We start from the raw sequence: 13,459 nt of genomic DNA, 5'->3' as shown, positions 1-13,459 counted from the left end.
TTTCACGTAGTGTTAAGCCTGTGGGTGTTGAGAGGACAAGAGTTGAGGCTTGGGAACCTCCACCTAGATTTCAGAGGATGTATGGAAATGGCTGGATGGTGGAAGTCGGCTATAGGGCTGAGCCCTCATGGAGAACCTCTACTAGGGCAGTGCAGAGGGGAAATGTGGGATTGGAGCCTCCACACAGAGTCTCCGCTGGGGCACTGCCTAGTAGAGTTGTGACAAGAGGGCCACTGTCCTCCAGACCCCAGAATGGTAGATCTATTGACAGCTTGTACTGTGTGCCTGGAAATGCCACAGTCACTAAATGCCAGCTTGTGAAAGCAGCTGAGGGGGCTGTACCCTGCAGAGCCCCAGGGAGGGAGATCCCCAAGGCCTTGGGAGCCCACCCCTTGCATGAGTGTTGTCTGGATGTGAGACATGGAGTCAAAGGAGATTATTTTGGAGCTTTAAGATTTAATGACTGCCCTACTGGGTTTCAGACTTACATGGGGCCTGTAGCCCCTTTGTTTTGACTGATTTCTCCCTTTTGGAATGGGCATATTTACCCAGTGCCTGTACCCCATTGTATCTTGGAAGTAACTAGTTTTTGATTTTACAGGCTCATAGGTGGAAGGGACTTGCCTTGTTTCAGATGACACTCTGGACTGTGGACTTCTGAGTTAATGATGAAATGAGTTAAGACTTAGGACTGTTGAGAAGGGAGGATTATATTTTGCAATATGAGAAGGACATGAGATTTGGGAGGAGCCAGGTACAGGATAATATGGTTTGGATTTGTGTCTCCACCCAAATCTCATCTTGAATTTTAATCCTCTGAGTTGGAGGAGGGCCTGGTGGGAGGTGATTGGATCATGGGGTGGATTTCCCCCTTGCTCTTCTCGTTATAGTGAGTTCTCACAAGATTTGGTTGTTTAAAAGTGTGTACCACCTCCCCCTTCAATCTCTCTTTCTCCTTCTCCAGCCTCTTCTTTGCCTTCCGCCATGATTGTAAATTTCCTGAGGCCTCCCCAGCCATGCTTCCTGTACAGCCTGAAGAACTGTGAGTCAATTAAGCCTCTTTTCTTTATAAATTACCCAGTCTCAGGTAGTTCCTGACAGCAATAAGAGAATGGACTAATACAGTGCCCAAGCCTTCAACTGACTGTCTGGGTATAGAAGCTCTAGCTATGAGGAACAACCAAAAGGGGGTTCCTTAGCCCTAAGTTTTCAGGAGCAAAGTGAAGGCCACCTGCCTGATACAGATCCTCCCTTTATCAACAGGCCTATAATTTCTATGACAGAAGTAAAGCCATTCTTTCTGCAATGAAAGCCCAGTGGATTAAAAATATAACTTCCTGGAAAAGTTTACACAGGTGTTCAAAGGATAAATGATGAGATGCCAGGGACAAGAGGTTTAAGAGCAGGAAGACACTGTGTAGGAGAGGGTGGTGATGCCACTGAGGGGGAAAGAAGAGGACAACCGTGCAGACTCTGCAATCTGGTCTCTGGCCTTGGCTGACCTCCAATTGCCCAGACAAGTCAAAGCCCTCGTTTCCTTCCCTGTCATGCACATCTGCACTTTAGGGTACAAATAACTGTCCCCAAGGCAATGTGGCACTGAAAGAATACACAAATGTCAAGTTTCAAGAAAGGTCACTAGAAAGAAGCAAATGCTATCAATGACACATTTAATTTAGCATGATTCAAACCCACAAAATATTTCTGGCCTGGGATTGTAAATATTTCTAATTGCTTCACTTGAGCTTCCCCCAAACCATTGTCTATGCCTCCCGGGCAGTATTCAGCATGGGTACAATCTGGCATCTTTGCATTTTATATAGAGGATGAAGATAAAGATAAGTGATGGAGGAAGAAGACACAGCATGAGGTGAATGAGTGTTTTACTCAACCCAAAGGGCACTGTTCTGCAAAGGACATTGCAGCACTCTATTTCCTGTGATTCTGCTTTCACAGCCTTCTCAGATTTTTTTTTTATTTAAAATAAATGTATTGCACCATAAGGATTTTAAAAAGTTGGTTGTAAAACCTGTTTACAAAAGTTAAATTAAAATGTCATGCTAAAACTGTTGAAAATGGAGGGCTTTTAATGATGCTCCCTTTGATGTTCACATTTCTTTGCAATGGTGTTACATGATTTGGGTGATGCAAAAAGATGGAGAAAGAAGGAAAGAACTCTTTCACAAAGATATATAGTCTACTCTTCCTGACCTTGAGTACATTTACTGGCAGACAGATTGTAAACAAGGTTTATAAAACATTGGATGACTAAATGTATGTTTCAAATATCTAGGTTAATTTGGCCTTAGATTAAAATTAAATTACTATCATGAGACTTAAAATGCTGATGTTTAAATTCATTTTATATCTATTCATTTCAATAAACTATATTAAATGGGAATATATTTTAAATGAGACTGTATTTTATTCTAGTTATCATTAACACTACTGATTAAACAAGAAGAGATTACATATATGTATTTTTCACTTGAAAATCCTATAATTAGATGACCTCTAGATTCCAGTTTTCAATTCCATCCCTAAGCTCATAAAGAAATCCCCTGAAGTCAATGCTTTCCACATAACATGTTTTCCTAGGAAGTATACATCACTGACTGAAAAGAAAATCAGATAACTAGGAAAATTCTAGTCTTCTGGGGAAGGCTGCTCTGCTCAATTTCTCCCTTCCAACCACCAATTTAACTCCAGTTGCCTGAAAATCTACCAGTAAAATATGACTGATGACAGCAGAACTGGCTCTTCTCAAATGCAAATCCTTCAGGAAAGGATTAAATAAACCATTTTGGCAATTAATACTTCAAGGGTAATTTACCTATCAAATTGTTGGCTGCCTCATCATATCCTCCCAACTACTGGTCCTCTGTCATGAGCCTCTCGTAACCCTTCTCCTTACCAGAGATTGGTTAAGAAGTGGACATGGAATTTAATTCTGGTCAGTGATATGGGAAGGAAAGCCTGCTGGGGAATTCCCAAGTAGACTTCTCTAGAAGGGGTGTGCATGCACGTGTGTGTGATATAATTGGCTGTGTCAGCCCACTTGAGAGAACACGATGAGAGCAAGTTGAAGATAGAGTCACCACACTAAGGATGGCAGAGTGGAAAGATGGTGATTGCTACTCAACAGCTGAATAATCCAACCATAGACCTATTTCAGGACTCTTGTTATGTGAAATAATAAACAACAAATTTCCTCATTTGATATAATACTTTCTCTTATTTTTACCCAAAGCAACTTGATACAATTCTAACTATTTTGGATGTGTCAGGGGATGTGAGGGAGAAGAGAACTTCTGTAGAAGGTATTGTTGACTACCTGCTCAATATCCACCACTACTACCTGTCCTAGGAAGCTATTTTCCTAAGGGAAAATAATGGTTGTATTTAATGAGAGAAGAAATACATCAGTGGTTCAGATCTATCTCTCACCAACACAGCCCATGGTGGTCTGTCATCTAACACCATTTTGTTTACTGTCTTTACTGTTCATATGGCATTTAATCATATTATGCATCTCATGTGGATGAGATATTTTAATTTAGTTTAATTACTTAACTTTTCCCCCTTCCAATTTCACTCTAAACATCCTCATTAGGATTGCTCTCTTATATTTCTTAAACAGATACAATGTCTTAAATTATAATTTCTAGATCATGGCCTGAAATAGGTTAGGCAATTCTCCAGTTTTCTAGAAGTAAGAGTCTGCTTTCAAATTCGTTTTCATTTATCTGACACTTTTTGGTATTTTGTCACGATAAAGAATAGATGAATATTACAAAAATAAATTATATTTGTACGACCATAGTATATGTTCAAACTACCAAAGGGCAATGACGAATGCATACAGGGGTCACAGGGTTCATAAAGACACAGGATGGTCACCCCCCTGTAGTGCTATGAGCCTTCAGGTAAGGGAGTATCTCATTATGCATCCTGTTTTATGCAGAGACTTTCAGCTCAGACCTTTTTTGATTTCCTGTGGTTTAGAGAGGATTCTGAACCATGGATACTTTCAGATCTTTGAAGGTTGGTATGTATTATAATTATTACAAATCATACCAAAATATCACGCAGTTTATCAGGAAATTTACAAAAATACTTCTAGTTGGCTGGTGTGCTTAAATATTATAACTTATTCACATAGACAAGTCAGTTTCTGAGTTTTTCTTTTTATTTGTTTATTGAGGCAGGGGCTTGGCTCTGCCGCCCAAGCTGGAGTGCAGTGGCACAATCATAGCTCGCTGTAGACTTGAACTCCTGGGCTCAAGGGATCCTCATACCTCAGCCTCCCTAGCAGCTGGGACTACAGGTGCATGCTACTATGACCAGCTAATTTTTTTGTTAAATTTTTTGTAGACATGGGGTCTCACTATGTTGCCTAGGCTGAGAATTTTTCTTATACTCTATTTTTTGTATACTTTAACCTTAGCAAAGATATTCTTAGAAAATGATTTGGCAACAATCATAGAACATGATTAACAGTGCTAAAATAAGTAAAAATTTATTTAACAGAAGAATGGCCACCTAAAAATAGACTTCTAGAAAGCTAAGTATTGGATGTCATTTATATTATCATGTAAAATAAAGCATAAAATTAAAAGTATCAAAATGTTTTATTTTCTCTTCAAGACAAAACAATACCAATCCTCAAAATAATAGTACTAATAATAATGAAGTGAGGTCAATTTTAAAACTTTCTACTAGTTTTCACATTTCAGTAAAGAAGTATAATGATGTCTTTTATAAAAATCTGGCATGAGGCTTAATTGTTACCTCTTTAAAGACTAAGCTGAATCTGGCCCTCTTTCATTATATGGCCAAATCATGGGCATTAACAGGAGTAAATGTGATACTTTTTTATCTAAAGAAGATAGGCTATGGATTATAGAAAGGGTACGTATGATACATAAAAAGGCAATATTAAGAGAAAACAAGTTCTACAACACACTATATGATGCTTGTCCAGGATATGTCATACCTATATAGATTTTGACAATAATTTCTCAAAACCATTACAAGCAGATTTTACCATACTTAGACTGATAGCTACTACTAGATTATTTTAGGTTTTATGTCTCTTTCTACCACTATTTTGGCAATTAACATCAACAGTTTCTTGACCCTGAACCACTTTAAAAGATAAACTGAGTCTTCAAATCTGAAAGGTATCATCATATAGTTTAAGGGACAAGAGACCCAAACCAAGAGATGTCTTTGCTTTCATTTCTGGCCACTGGTTTGTGTAAGAAATTTAAGTGAAAAGCTATCTTGAAACTTTTTTGAGGATATGGAATATCGCTGTATCACATCACACTGGCCTGGAAACAAAAGCAAATTGGACCCATGTATGGTAGGTACCCAGTCATAGGTTCTGGTGTCCTGGGACCACTCTAGTGGCAACAGGCAGCTCCCATGGGAGAATGAGTCCCGGCTATGGGCCTAAGCATTTTCCAACTGTGCACTGTTGGAAGCTTAGAAGCTTAGACCAGCAAAAGCTGATTTCTCACTCATACTTCATGTCTATCCTGAGTTAGCAGGGAGGTTCTGTTCATGGTGTCAGAGGAAAAGAGAGCTGTGGATGGTCTTGCAGTGACAATACATATATATCACTTTCAGTCACAATGCAGTAGAGAGAACTAGTCATATGATTCTGACAGATCATAGGGACAAGGAGGCGCAATCCGATTAAGTGCCCAGAATGGGTGAGAACTGGCAAAGTGTACTGACTTAACACACTATTTAATAAAATAATGAGATAAAACTATTACTTGGAAAACCATGAGCTTATTTATCTTAAAAATTTCTGCCTACGTCCTTCCCCAAAGTTAGCAAATATACTAAATTTTGAATGATTACTTGCATTCTGTCTCTTGGTTCACAGCAGGTCTATGTAGAGAGTTAGACTTACTTTATTTCTATTTTTACTCAACTTCTCAGTTTTAAGTTAAAGTATCATCATAAAGAAAAGCAATTAATTGGTGTTGCAGACTAATCCATATGCCACCAAAATATGATAGAATGCAAATGAAACCTGTCTCCATATGCCTTTCTCATTTGTTATTCTCTTACTCTGGCTCTTCATAGACACATTCTTTGTATAGGCAGATCATCTCCTCTTCTAATTTATTATGCCAATATATTCTATTTTGTAGTAATTTTTAGTTGTTATTTTAAATCTAAGTTATATATGTAACACTTATATAAGTGTTAATAGAGTGAAATGGTCAATACAATGAAATGGTGCTTCATATAACTGTTCTTGCTATGAAGAACAGTTCCCACAACCCCACCCTCCACTTCTTTCTCCCCAGAAACAACCACTTTAAATTCTTTTACCCATTTTGTTTTTTCACCTCTATCATCTATGTACCTATGTATCTATCTAGTCTATCTAAGACAAGCTCTTACTCTGCATCCCATGCTGGAGTGCACAGGCACAATCACTGCTCACTGCAGCCTGGATCTCCCAGACTGAAGTGATCCTTTTACCTCAGTCTCCTGAGTGGCTGGGACTACAGTTGCATGCCACCACACCTGGCTAATTAAAAACAAATTTTTTTTGTAAAGACAGGTCTCACTATGTTGCTCAGGCTGGTCTCGAGCTCCTGGACTCAAGCAATGCTCCCGACTCAGCCTCCCTGAGTGTTGGGATTACAGGCGTGAGCCACCACAGCTGGCCTTTATCTGTAACTTATCTAGCCACTTCTTGATTTCTCTTGAGAGTATTATCCCCTGATTTCCCACTATGGAAGATAACCTGCTCCCTCCTCTCTTCATGCAAGCACGTAGTTCCCACGGCCCGTCTTCTCAACAGGTATGGTGTGATTCTGATTAGACTCATATTCAATAGGCTTACATTATAATGTCTATGTAAATTCTAATCCCAGCTCAGTTATAAGGTTTATCATAACCTTTCTTTCTTTTCCTACACATACTTTGTTTACCTTAGGTGTTACCAATTGTCCTTTTTTGGGGTTAGTTTAGCTTTTACAAAGTTATCACCCAAACTCATGCCTAGTTGTATAAATCTCTTAATTTGTTAAAATATATTAGTCATTCTTTCAATTTTATCTTTTTGAATAAATCTTTCTGGAACCTTCCAACTTGCTCCAATCTGGGCTTGCTACTACTTTCTGGGTCTGCTATTTAGCAGTGCTATAGTCTTCGGATCTACAAACATTATCATTCTGGGGATCTTTTTGCTTTGCTTTGGATCCTCTATTTTCTAGTTCTCAGGCTCCTCCTCCTTAGTTTATGTCCTCATTTTTGTACAGCATATCCTCCAGTGGATTCCCAGGGTACATGAGAATCATTTTTTTGAATCTTTAATGTCTAAACATGGCTTTATTTTACGCTCAAAATTAACTACTAGTTTAGCCAGATGTTGAATCTAGGTTAGAAGTAATTTTTTCTCAGAACTTTTTTTTTTTTTTTTTTTTTTTGAGATGGATTCTTGCTCTGTCGCCCAGGCCTGAGTGCAGTGGTGCGATCTCGGCTCAATGCAACCTCCACCTCCTGGGTTCAAGTGATTCTCCTGCCTTAGCCTCCTGAGTAGCTGGGACTACAGGCACCCACCACCATGCCTGGCTAATTTCTGTATTTTTAGTAGCGATGGGGTTTCACCATGTTGGTCAGGCTGGTTTCGAACTCCTGACCTCAGGTGATCCACCTGCCTCAGCCTCCCAAAGTGCTGGAATTACAGGTGTGAGCCACCACGCCCAGCCATTTCTCAGAACTTTCAAAGTATCGCTCCATTGTCTTGCTTTTGGTGTTGCTACCGAGAAGTCTGTAGCTATTTTAATTCCTCTTTCTTTGTTAGAATCTTTCTTTTCCAACTCTACAAGTCACTAAAATTCTTTTGTTTGCAGATTTCTTAACTTTTTCAGTAATACATCTGAGTGTAGGTTTGTTTTTTCTTGTGTGGGTCAGTCTATGGACTTTTCCTACCTTAAAACACAGTTATTTTATTAATGGAAAAATTTCTCGAATTGTATTTTTGATATTTCCTTTCTTTTATTTTCTCTGTTCACTCTGAAACTCCTATTTTAAAAAACTTCTCTAATTTTCTTATGTTTTTTCTCTCTTCTATTTGTTTTATATTCTATTTTCAGGGGAGATTTCCTCAACTTTCTCTTCCAACTCTTCCACTGAGTTTTACGTTTTAGAAAAATGTATACATTCAAAAAGGTATCACGTTAGAAAAATATAACATTTAGAGAACCAAAAAATCTATTAAAATATGATTTTTGTTTTCTTGTTCTGCATAGCCTGTTTCCTCCCAGTTGCTTTTTTCTGTTTTTGTCTTTCATTATCAAATCCTCTCTTCAAGTGTCTGGTGATCCTTGGCTGTCTTGTTCATATAAAATAGTATGAACTAAAAAGCTAAGAGGAAGTTCTGTGTTTGGATGGAGCTCGTTAATGGTGGGGTCCACTAAAAAGTAACTGGCTGTTTCCTTGGAGCACCCCTAGAGTGAGTATATTTATAGCTGTGTATACGTGTCTTTTGCCTAGAGAAAACCCTTCTAAATCTCCTGCCTGAAGGGCTATACATACTGGTACTCTGGAAAGCAAGTGGCGGAGGCCTGGGGTCTCAAATCTAGCATTTAAGTATATTCATTACCCCTTTTCCACTAGGGTGGTTCACACTGGAATGTGCCTGATCTCTCAGACCACAGACATTTTGTACACTTTTCAGAGAATTAAATTTTCAGTCTTTTGCTGACACAGGGAAGGGAATCTAATTCCTTTTTCAGAAGCTTCTGACCAGTTGTCATGTCTTCAGTTCTACCTTCGTCTTCACTTGCAGCTCCTGAGCTTCTGGAGAATTTTACAATGTAAGTCAAGCTGCTTCTTTGTTTTTTGCCTACCGCTGACTTAAGGTTCAGCTTTCTTAGGCTGCTTAGTTGTCACTTGTCATCTGTTTTCCAAGTAACAATATTTTTATTGCTACTGTTTTTCCTTTCGTTTTCTTATTCTTTGAGGGTTTATCTTTAACTGCCCTTGTTGTCCCTGCAGTGGAATTTTAGGAGGGAACAGAGCTAAATGCTTGCACTAAAGGTGCCAGGTTTAAACTTAAGTTCCTCTCTGCTCTTTTATATACTACAGAATCACAATTCCTACATGTTGAAGGGATCCCTAAGAGGGCAGGTAGTAAACTCTTCAGAGAGCAAAAATGTTTAATTTGCAGATAAGGTGGTTAAAACGCTAGAAGCTGAGTGTCTTGCCCCAAGACATACAAAGTCACACAGACAGAGAACATAATATTCTATGTACTTAAATAATTATCTCTCAAAGGTTAATAGTTTGTTTGTTTTTCTAATTTAGGATAATTTCAGCTATAGCTAGATCCTTTTCTGTATTACCTTGGCATCCTCTTCCGCTGGGCAGATGAGTTCTTATTAAGATATTAAGTGTTAAACTACAGCCATGTGCCACATAATGATGTTTTGATCAACGACAGACCACATACATGATGGTGGTCCCATAAGACTATAATGGAGCTAAAAAATTCTATTGTCTAGTGACATCATAGCTGTCATAATGTCATAGTGCAATGGATTGAGTGTTTGTGGTAATGCCAGCCTACTGTGCTGCCAGTCATATGTAAGTATGGCACATACAATTATGTACAGTGAATAATAATAATCGACTGTGTTACTGGTTTATGTATTTACTACACTATACTTTTTATCATTATTTTATAATGTACTTCTAGTTATATATATATATATATATATTAAAGAGTTAACTTTAAAACAATGTCAGGCAGGTCCTTCAGGAAGTATTCCAGAAGAAGGCATTGTTACCACAGGAGTGATAGCTCCATCAGTGTCATTGCCCCCAAAGACCCTCCAGGGGGACAAAACGTGGAGGTGGAAACAATAATACTGATGATCCTGACCATGGTTAGGCCTAGCCTAATGTGCGTCTCCGTTTTTAACAAAAAAGCTTAAAAAGTAAAATAAAAAAATTTAAAAATAGAAAAAAGCTATAGAATAAAGATATTAAAAAGCATTTTTGTACAGCTATAAAATGTGTTTGTTTTGAGCTAAGTGTTATTACAAAAGAATCAAAAATTAAAAAAAAAGTTCATAAAGTAAAAGTTATAGTAAGGTAAGATTAATTTATTTTGAAGAAAGAACTATTGTTTAAATAAATTTAGTGTAGCCTAAGTGTACGGTGTTTATAAAGTCTACAGTAGTGCACAATAATCCTAGGCCTTCACATTCACTCACTGCTCACTCACTCACTCGCCCAGAGCCACTTCCAAGCTCCATTCATAAGTGCCCTAGACAGGTGTACCATTTTTTTTCCTGTATACCTTACCTTATATTTTTCTGTACCTTTTATATGTTTAGATACAAAAATACTTACCATTGTGTTATAATTGCCTACAGTATTCAGTGCAGTACCATGCTATACAGGTTTGTAGCCTAGGAGTAACAGACTATACCATACAGCTTAGATGTGTAGTAGGCGGTACCATCTAGTTTATATAAGCACACTCTATGATGTTTGCACTATGATGAAACTGCATTAACAACACATTCCTCTGAATGTATCGTTGTTAAGCTATGCATGGCTGTTATAAAATGTGGTTAAACGTGAAGTTGGCTTATAATAATTTCAGACACAACCAAGTTTTTAAAGCAGTGGATATGCCTTAGCTATATCCTTTTGTGAAATGTATATAAAGAATTTTATAGGCTGGACACAGTGGCTCATGTCTGTAATCTCAGCACTTTGGATGGCCAAGGCGGGCAGATCACTTGAGCCCAAGAGTTCCAGAGGAGCCTGGCCAATATGGCAAAACCCCATCTCTAATAAAAATTCACAAATTAGCCAGGCATGGTGGCACACACCTGTAATCTCAGCTTCTCAGGAGGCTGAGGCATGAGAATCACTTAAACCCAGGAGGTGGAGGCTGCAGTGAGCCAAGATTGAGACTCTGTCTCAAAAAGAAAAAAGAATTTTACAGAGTATCAAAATATAATTTAAATGTAGTTTGTATAGCTTTTTAAATGGTAAATCAATTATTTTTAATTTTCAAGAAATATTTAAAACGGAAAAAACACCTTGGTTTGTTTCAAGTTCCATCATTTATCTGTTAAATTTTATAAGAAAACACAGGCTTTGACAAAAAGGCATTTGTAGAGAAAAAAAGGACTGGGATTTGGGAAAGATTCAACTTATTTTAAAATGATGCTACTTTTTTTTTTCCAGTGTAATATAGGCTACAGCCTTAAAATACTACTAAAGTATAATAATAAAATACTTTTGATAAAATAATTCCTGTTAGTCCATAAAAGTTTTAAGAGCTTTATAAAACTGGCCACTAACAGATCTTTCATAAATGCAGCACTCTAGAGAGGAAAACGAAGAATGAAGAGAAAACTGTCCTTAAATACTTACAGATTCTTTTCTGCCTACAGTTTTGCTGTGTGAGCGGGAACGTGAGATGTTGCTAAAAAAGGAATCTTTTTTAGTAGCAGATGAAGGTGGAGAACCAGTGAATTCTCTTCCTCCAGGCAAACTCTCAACGCTTGGAGATGAACTGATGTTTTTAGAACTTTGCCCTGTAAGAAAAATTAAGTAGCAATAATGAAACACCAGATTCTTCACTAAGCTATTGAATCTACTGTTTTTAATAAATGATGATCAATTATGATACCACTAGGTTGATACTATCAACATAATGACACTATGGAGTATTAAAATGCATGCATTTTTATGTATCAGAATAGCCACTAGTTTTTAAAAAACCAGTGAAGATATCTACCACTATAGTTTTCTATGTTTTTTATACTATGATTATCCAAGCATTGCACGCATATAAAAAGAACTTAAAAAAAAAATCAAAGTTTCAGTAAACAATGGTTAAATGACTGAGTTTTTCTTCACTAATGGAATAATCCCTTAATTACAGAAACCAGAATCTATTATACTGCACTTTACATTAGCAAGATTAAAATATCCAAATCTTTGGCCAAAGTTTTTCAAAAAAGCATCTCTCCTCTTCCCTCTGGTAAGGGAAGGTGTCACTGAAAATTCAGGAACATTAACATTTTAGAAAAAACCTGAAGAAGGTGAAGTACCCGCTTTGCAGAAAATATGCAAGAACAGCAAGTACTAAGGCCCTAATGCAGGATCTTGGTGTGTTCAAGGAGATCACAAAGTGACCAGTATGGTTAGAGCTAAGAGCGAGGAGGAGAAGGGTGAGAGATGAGGTTTGAGAGCAAGCAGGGGGATCAGAACAGGGAGGGATTTGTAGATGATTTTGATTACTTTTACTCTGAGAAAGGAAGCTATGGGATGTCACTAGAGGGTTTGAAGAGAGGAGTGACATGATTTGACTTACATTTTAAAAGGATTGCTCTGGCTGTTGTATTGAGAACAGAATCAGAGATGGGCAAGCAGGGGTGAGTCAGGGGGAACAAAGGCAAAAGCAGAGGAACCAATTTTTGCTAACACAAAAATGTAAGTACTCAGAATGATCATAACTTTGGTGAGAGGTGGTCATATTTTGGACAAAACTGACTGGATTTACGGATGAACTCATTAGGAGTATGAGAGAAAGAGAAGCGTCAAGCTTAACTTCCAATTTTTGGCCGAGGCAAGAAGAATGATGGAGCGGCTATTTACTGAGGTGGGGAAGAGTGAAGGGAAGCAGGTTTTAGGAATAAATCAGCAGTTTAGTTTTAGACCTGCTGAGTCTATGGTGCCTAGTCAGATATCCAAATAGAGATGTCACATAAGCAGTGGGAAATGAGTCTGGATTTTAGGGGAGAGATGTGAGCTAGAGATATACATTTGGAAGTCAGTACCATAGAGACTGTATTTAAACATGAGGTTATCAATGGAGAAGGGATAGAGAGAAAAAGGATTTAGGCCCACAGATTGGCCCCTTGGAAACGTTACAATTTAAAAGTCAGAGATCTCACAAGAAAGCAGCAAAGCTGACTGAGAAGCAGCAGCCAGAGGTAGGAAGAAAATCAAGTAGATAATAATAGATACTTCATAGACTAACATTCTCCAATCTTGGGTCAAAGGTTGTTACAATATAGTTAGAATAGTAATTATCTACTCCCAGTACCTGGGAGTCCCTGATTGTCCCTGATCTCAAGACAATTTTATTACACTGAAGCTTCCTCTGCATTAAACATCAGGGATTCAGATTAAGTTTCTGTCCTCCCAGAGTGCAGAACCTAGCGGTAAGGAGGTAAATGATAAACCAAGCATGCTAACAAGAATGTTACATTTCTTAGGAGACAGCTATTACCTCTCCCTTGGATAGGAGGAGAGAGTCAAGCCACATTTCAGAAGGAAGTGTGGCAGATTTGGAGGGCTGATACATCCCTCTTTAAGGAAATATTTGTGACTTCAAGGAAGATGGTTAGCTGATAGCCTTTAGCTATTAGATTGTTCAGGATCTGCCTCAGGT

The 13,459-nt window shown here is 37.9% G+C and overlaps 1 protein-coding gene across 11 annotated transcripts in view; it reads right to left on the bottom strand.

Annotated features, from left to right (window-relative positions):
• TBC1D5 (TBC1 domain family member 5) overlaps nucleotides 1-13,459 on the bottom strand; it is a 592,946-nt gene that overhangs the window by 46,310 nt on the left and 533,177 nt on the right. For all 11 annotated transcript variants that reach the window (XM_063722180.1, XM_063722179.1, XM_063722181.1 and 8 more), the window contains one exon: nucleotides 11,431-11,594. In XM_063722180.1, the coding sequence (XP_063578250.1) occupies nucleotides 11,431-11,594 (164 nt within the window). The remainder of the gene's footprint in view (nucleotides 1-11,430; nucleotides 11,595-13,459) is intronic.

This window comes from Pongo abelii, chromosome 2 (genome assembly GCF_028885655.2).
Source record: "Pongo abelii isolate AG06213 chromosome 2, NHGRI_mPonAbe1-v2.0_pri, whole genome shotgun sequence".
Taxonomy (NCBI): domain Eukaryota; kingdom Metazoa; phylum Chordata; class Mammalia; order Primates; family Hominidae; genus Pongo; species Pongo abelii.
The sequence above is the reverse complement of the archived record's forward strand: the minus strand, read 5'-3'. Positions and strand labels throughout refer to the sequence as shown.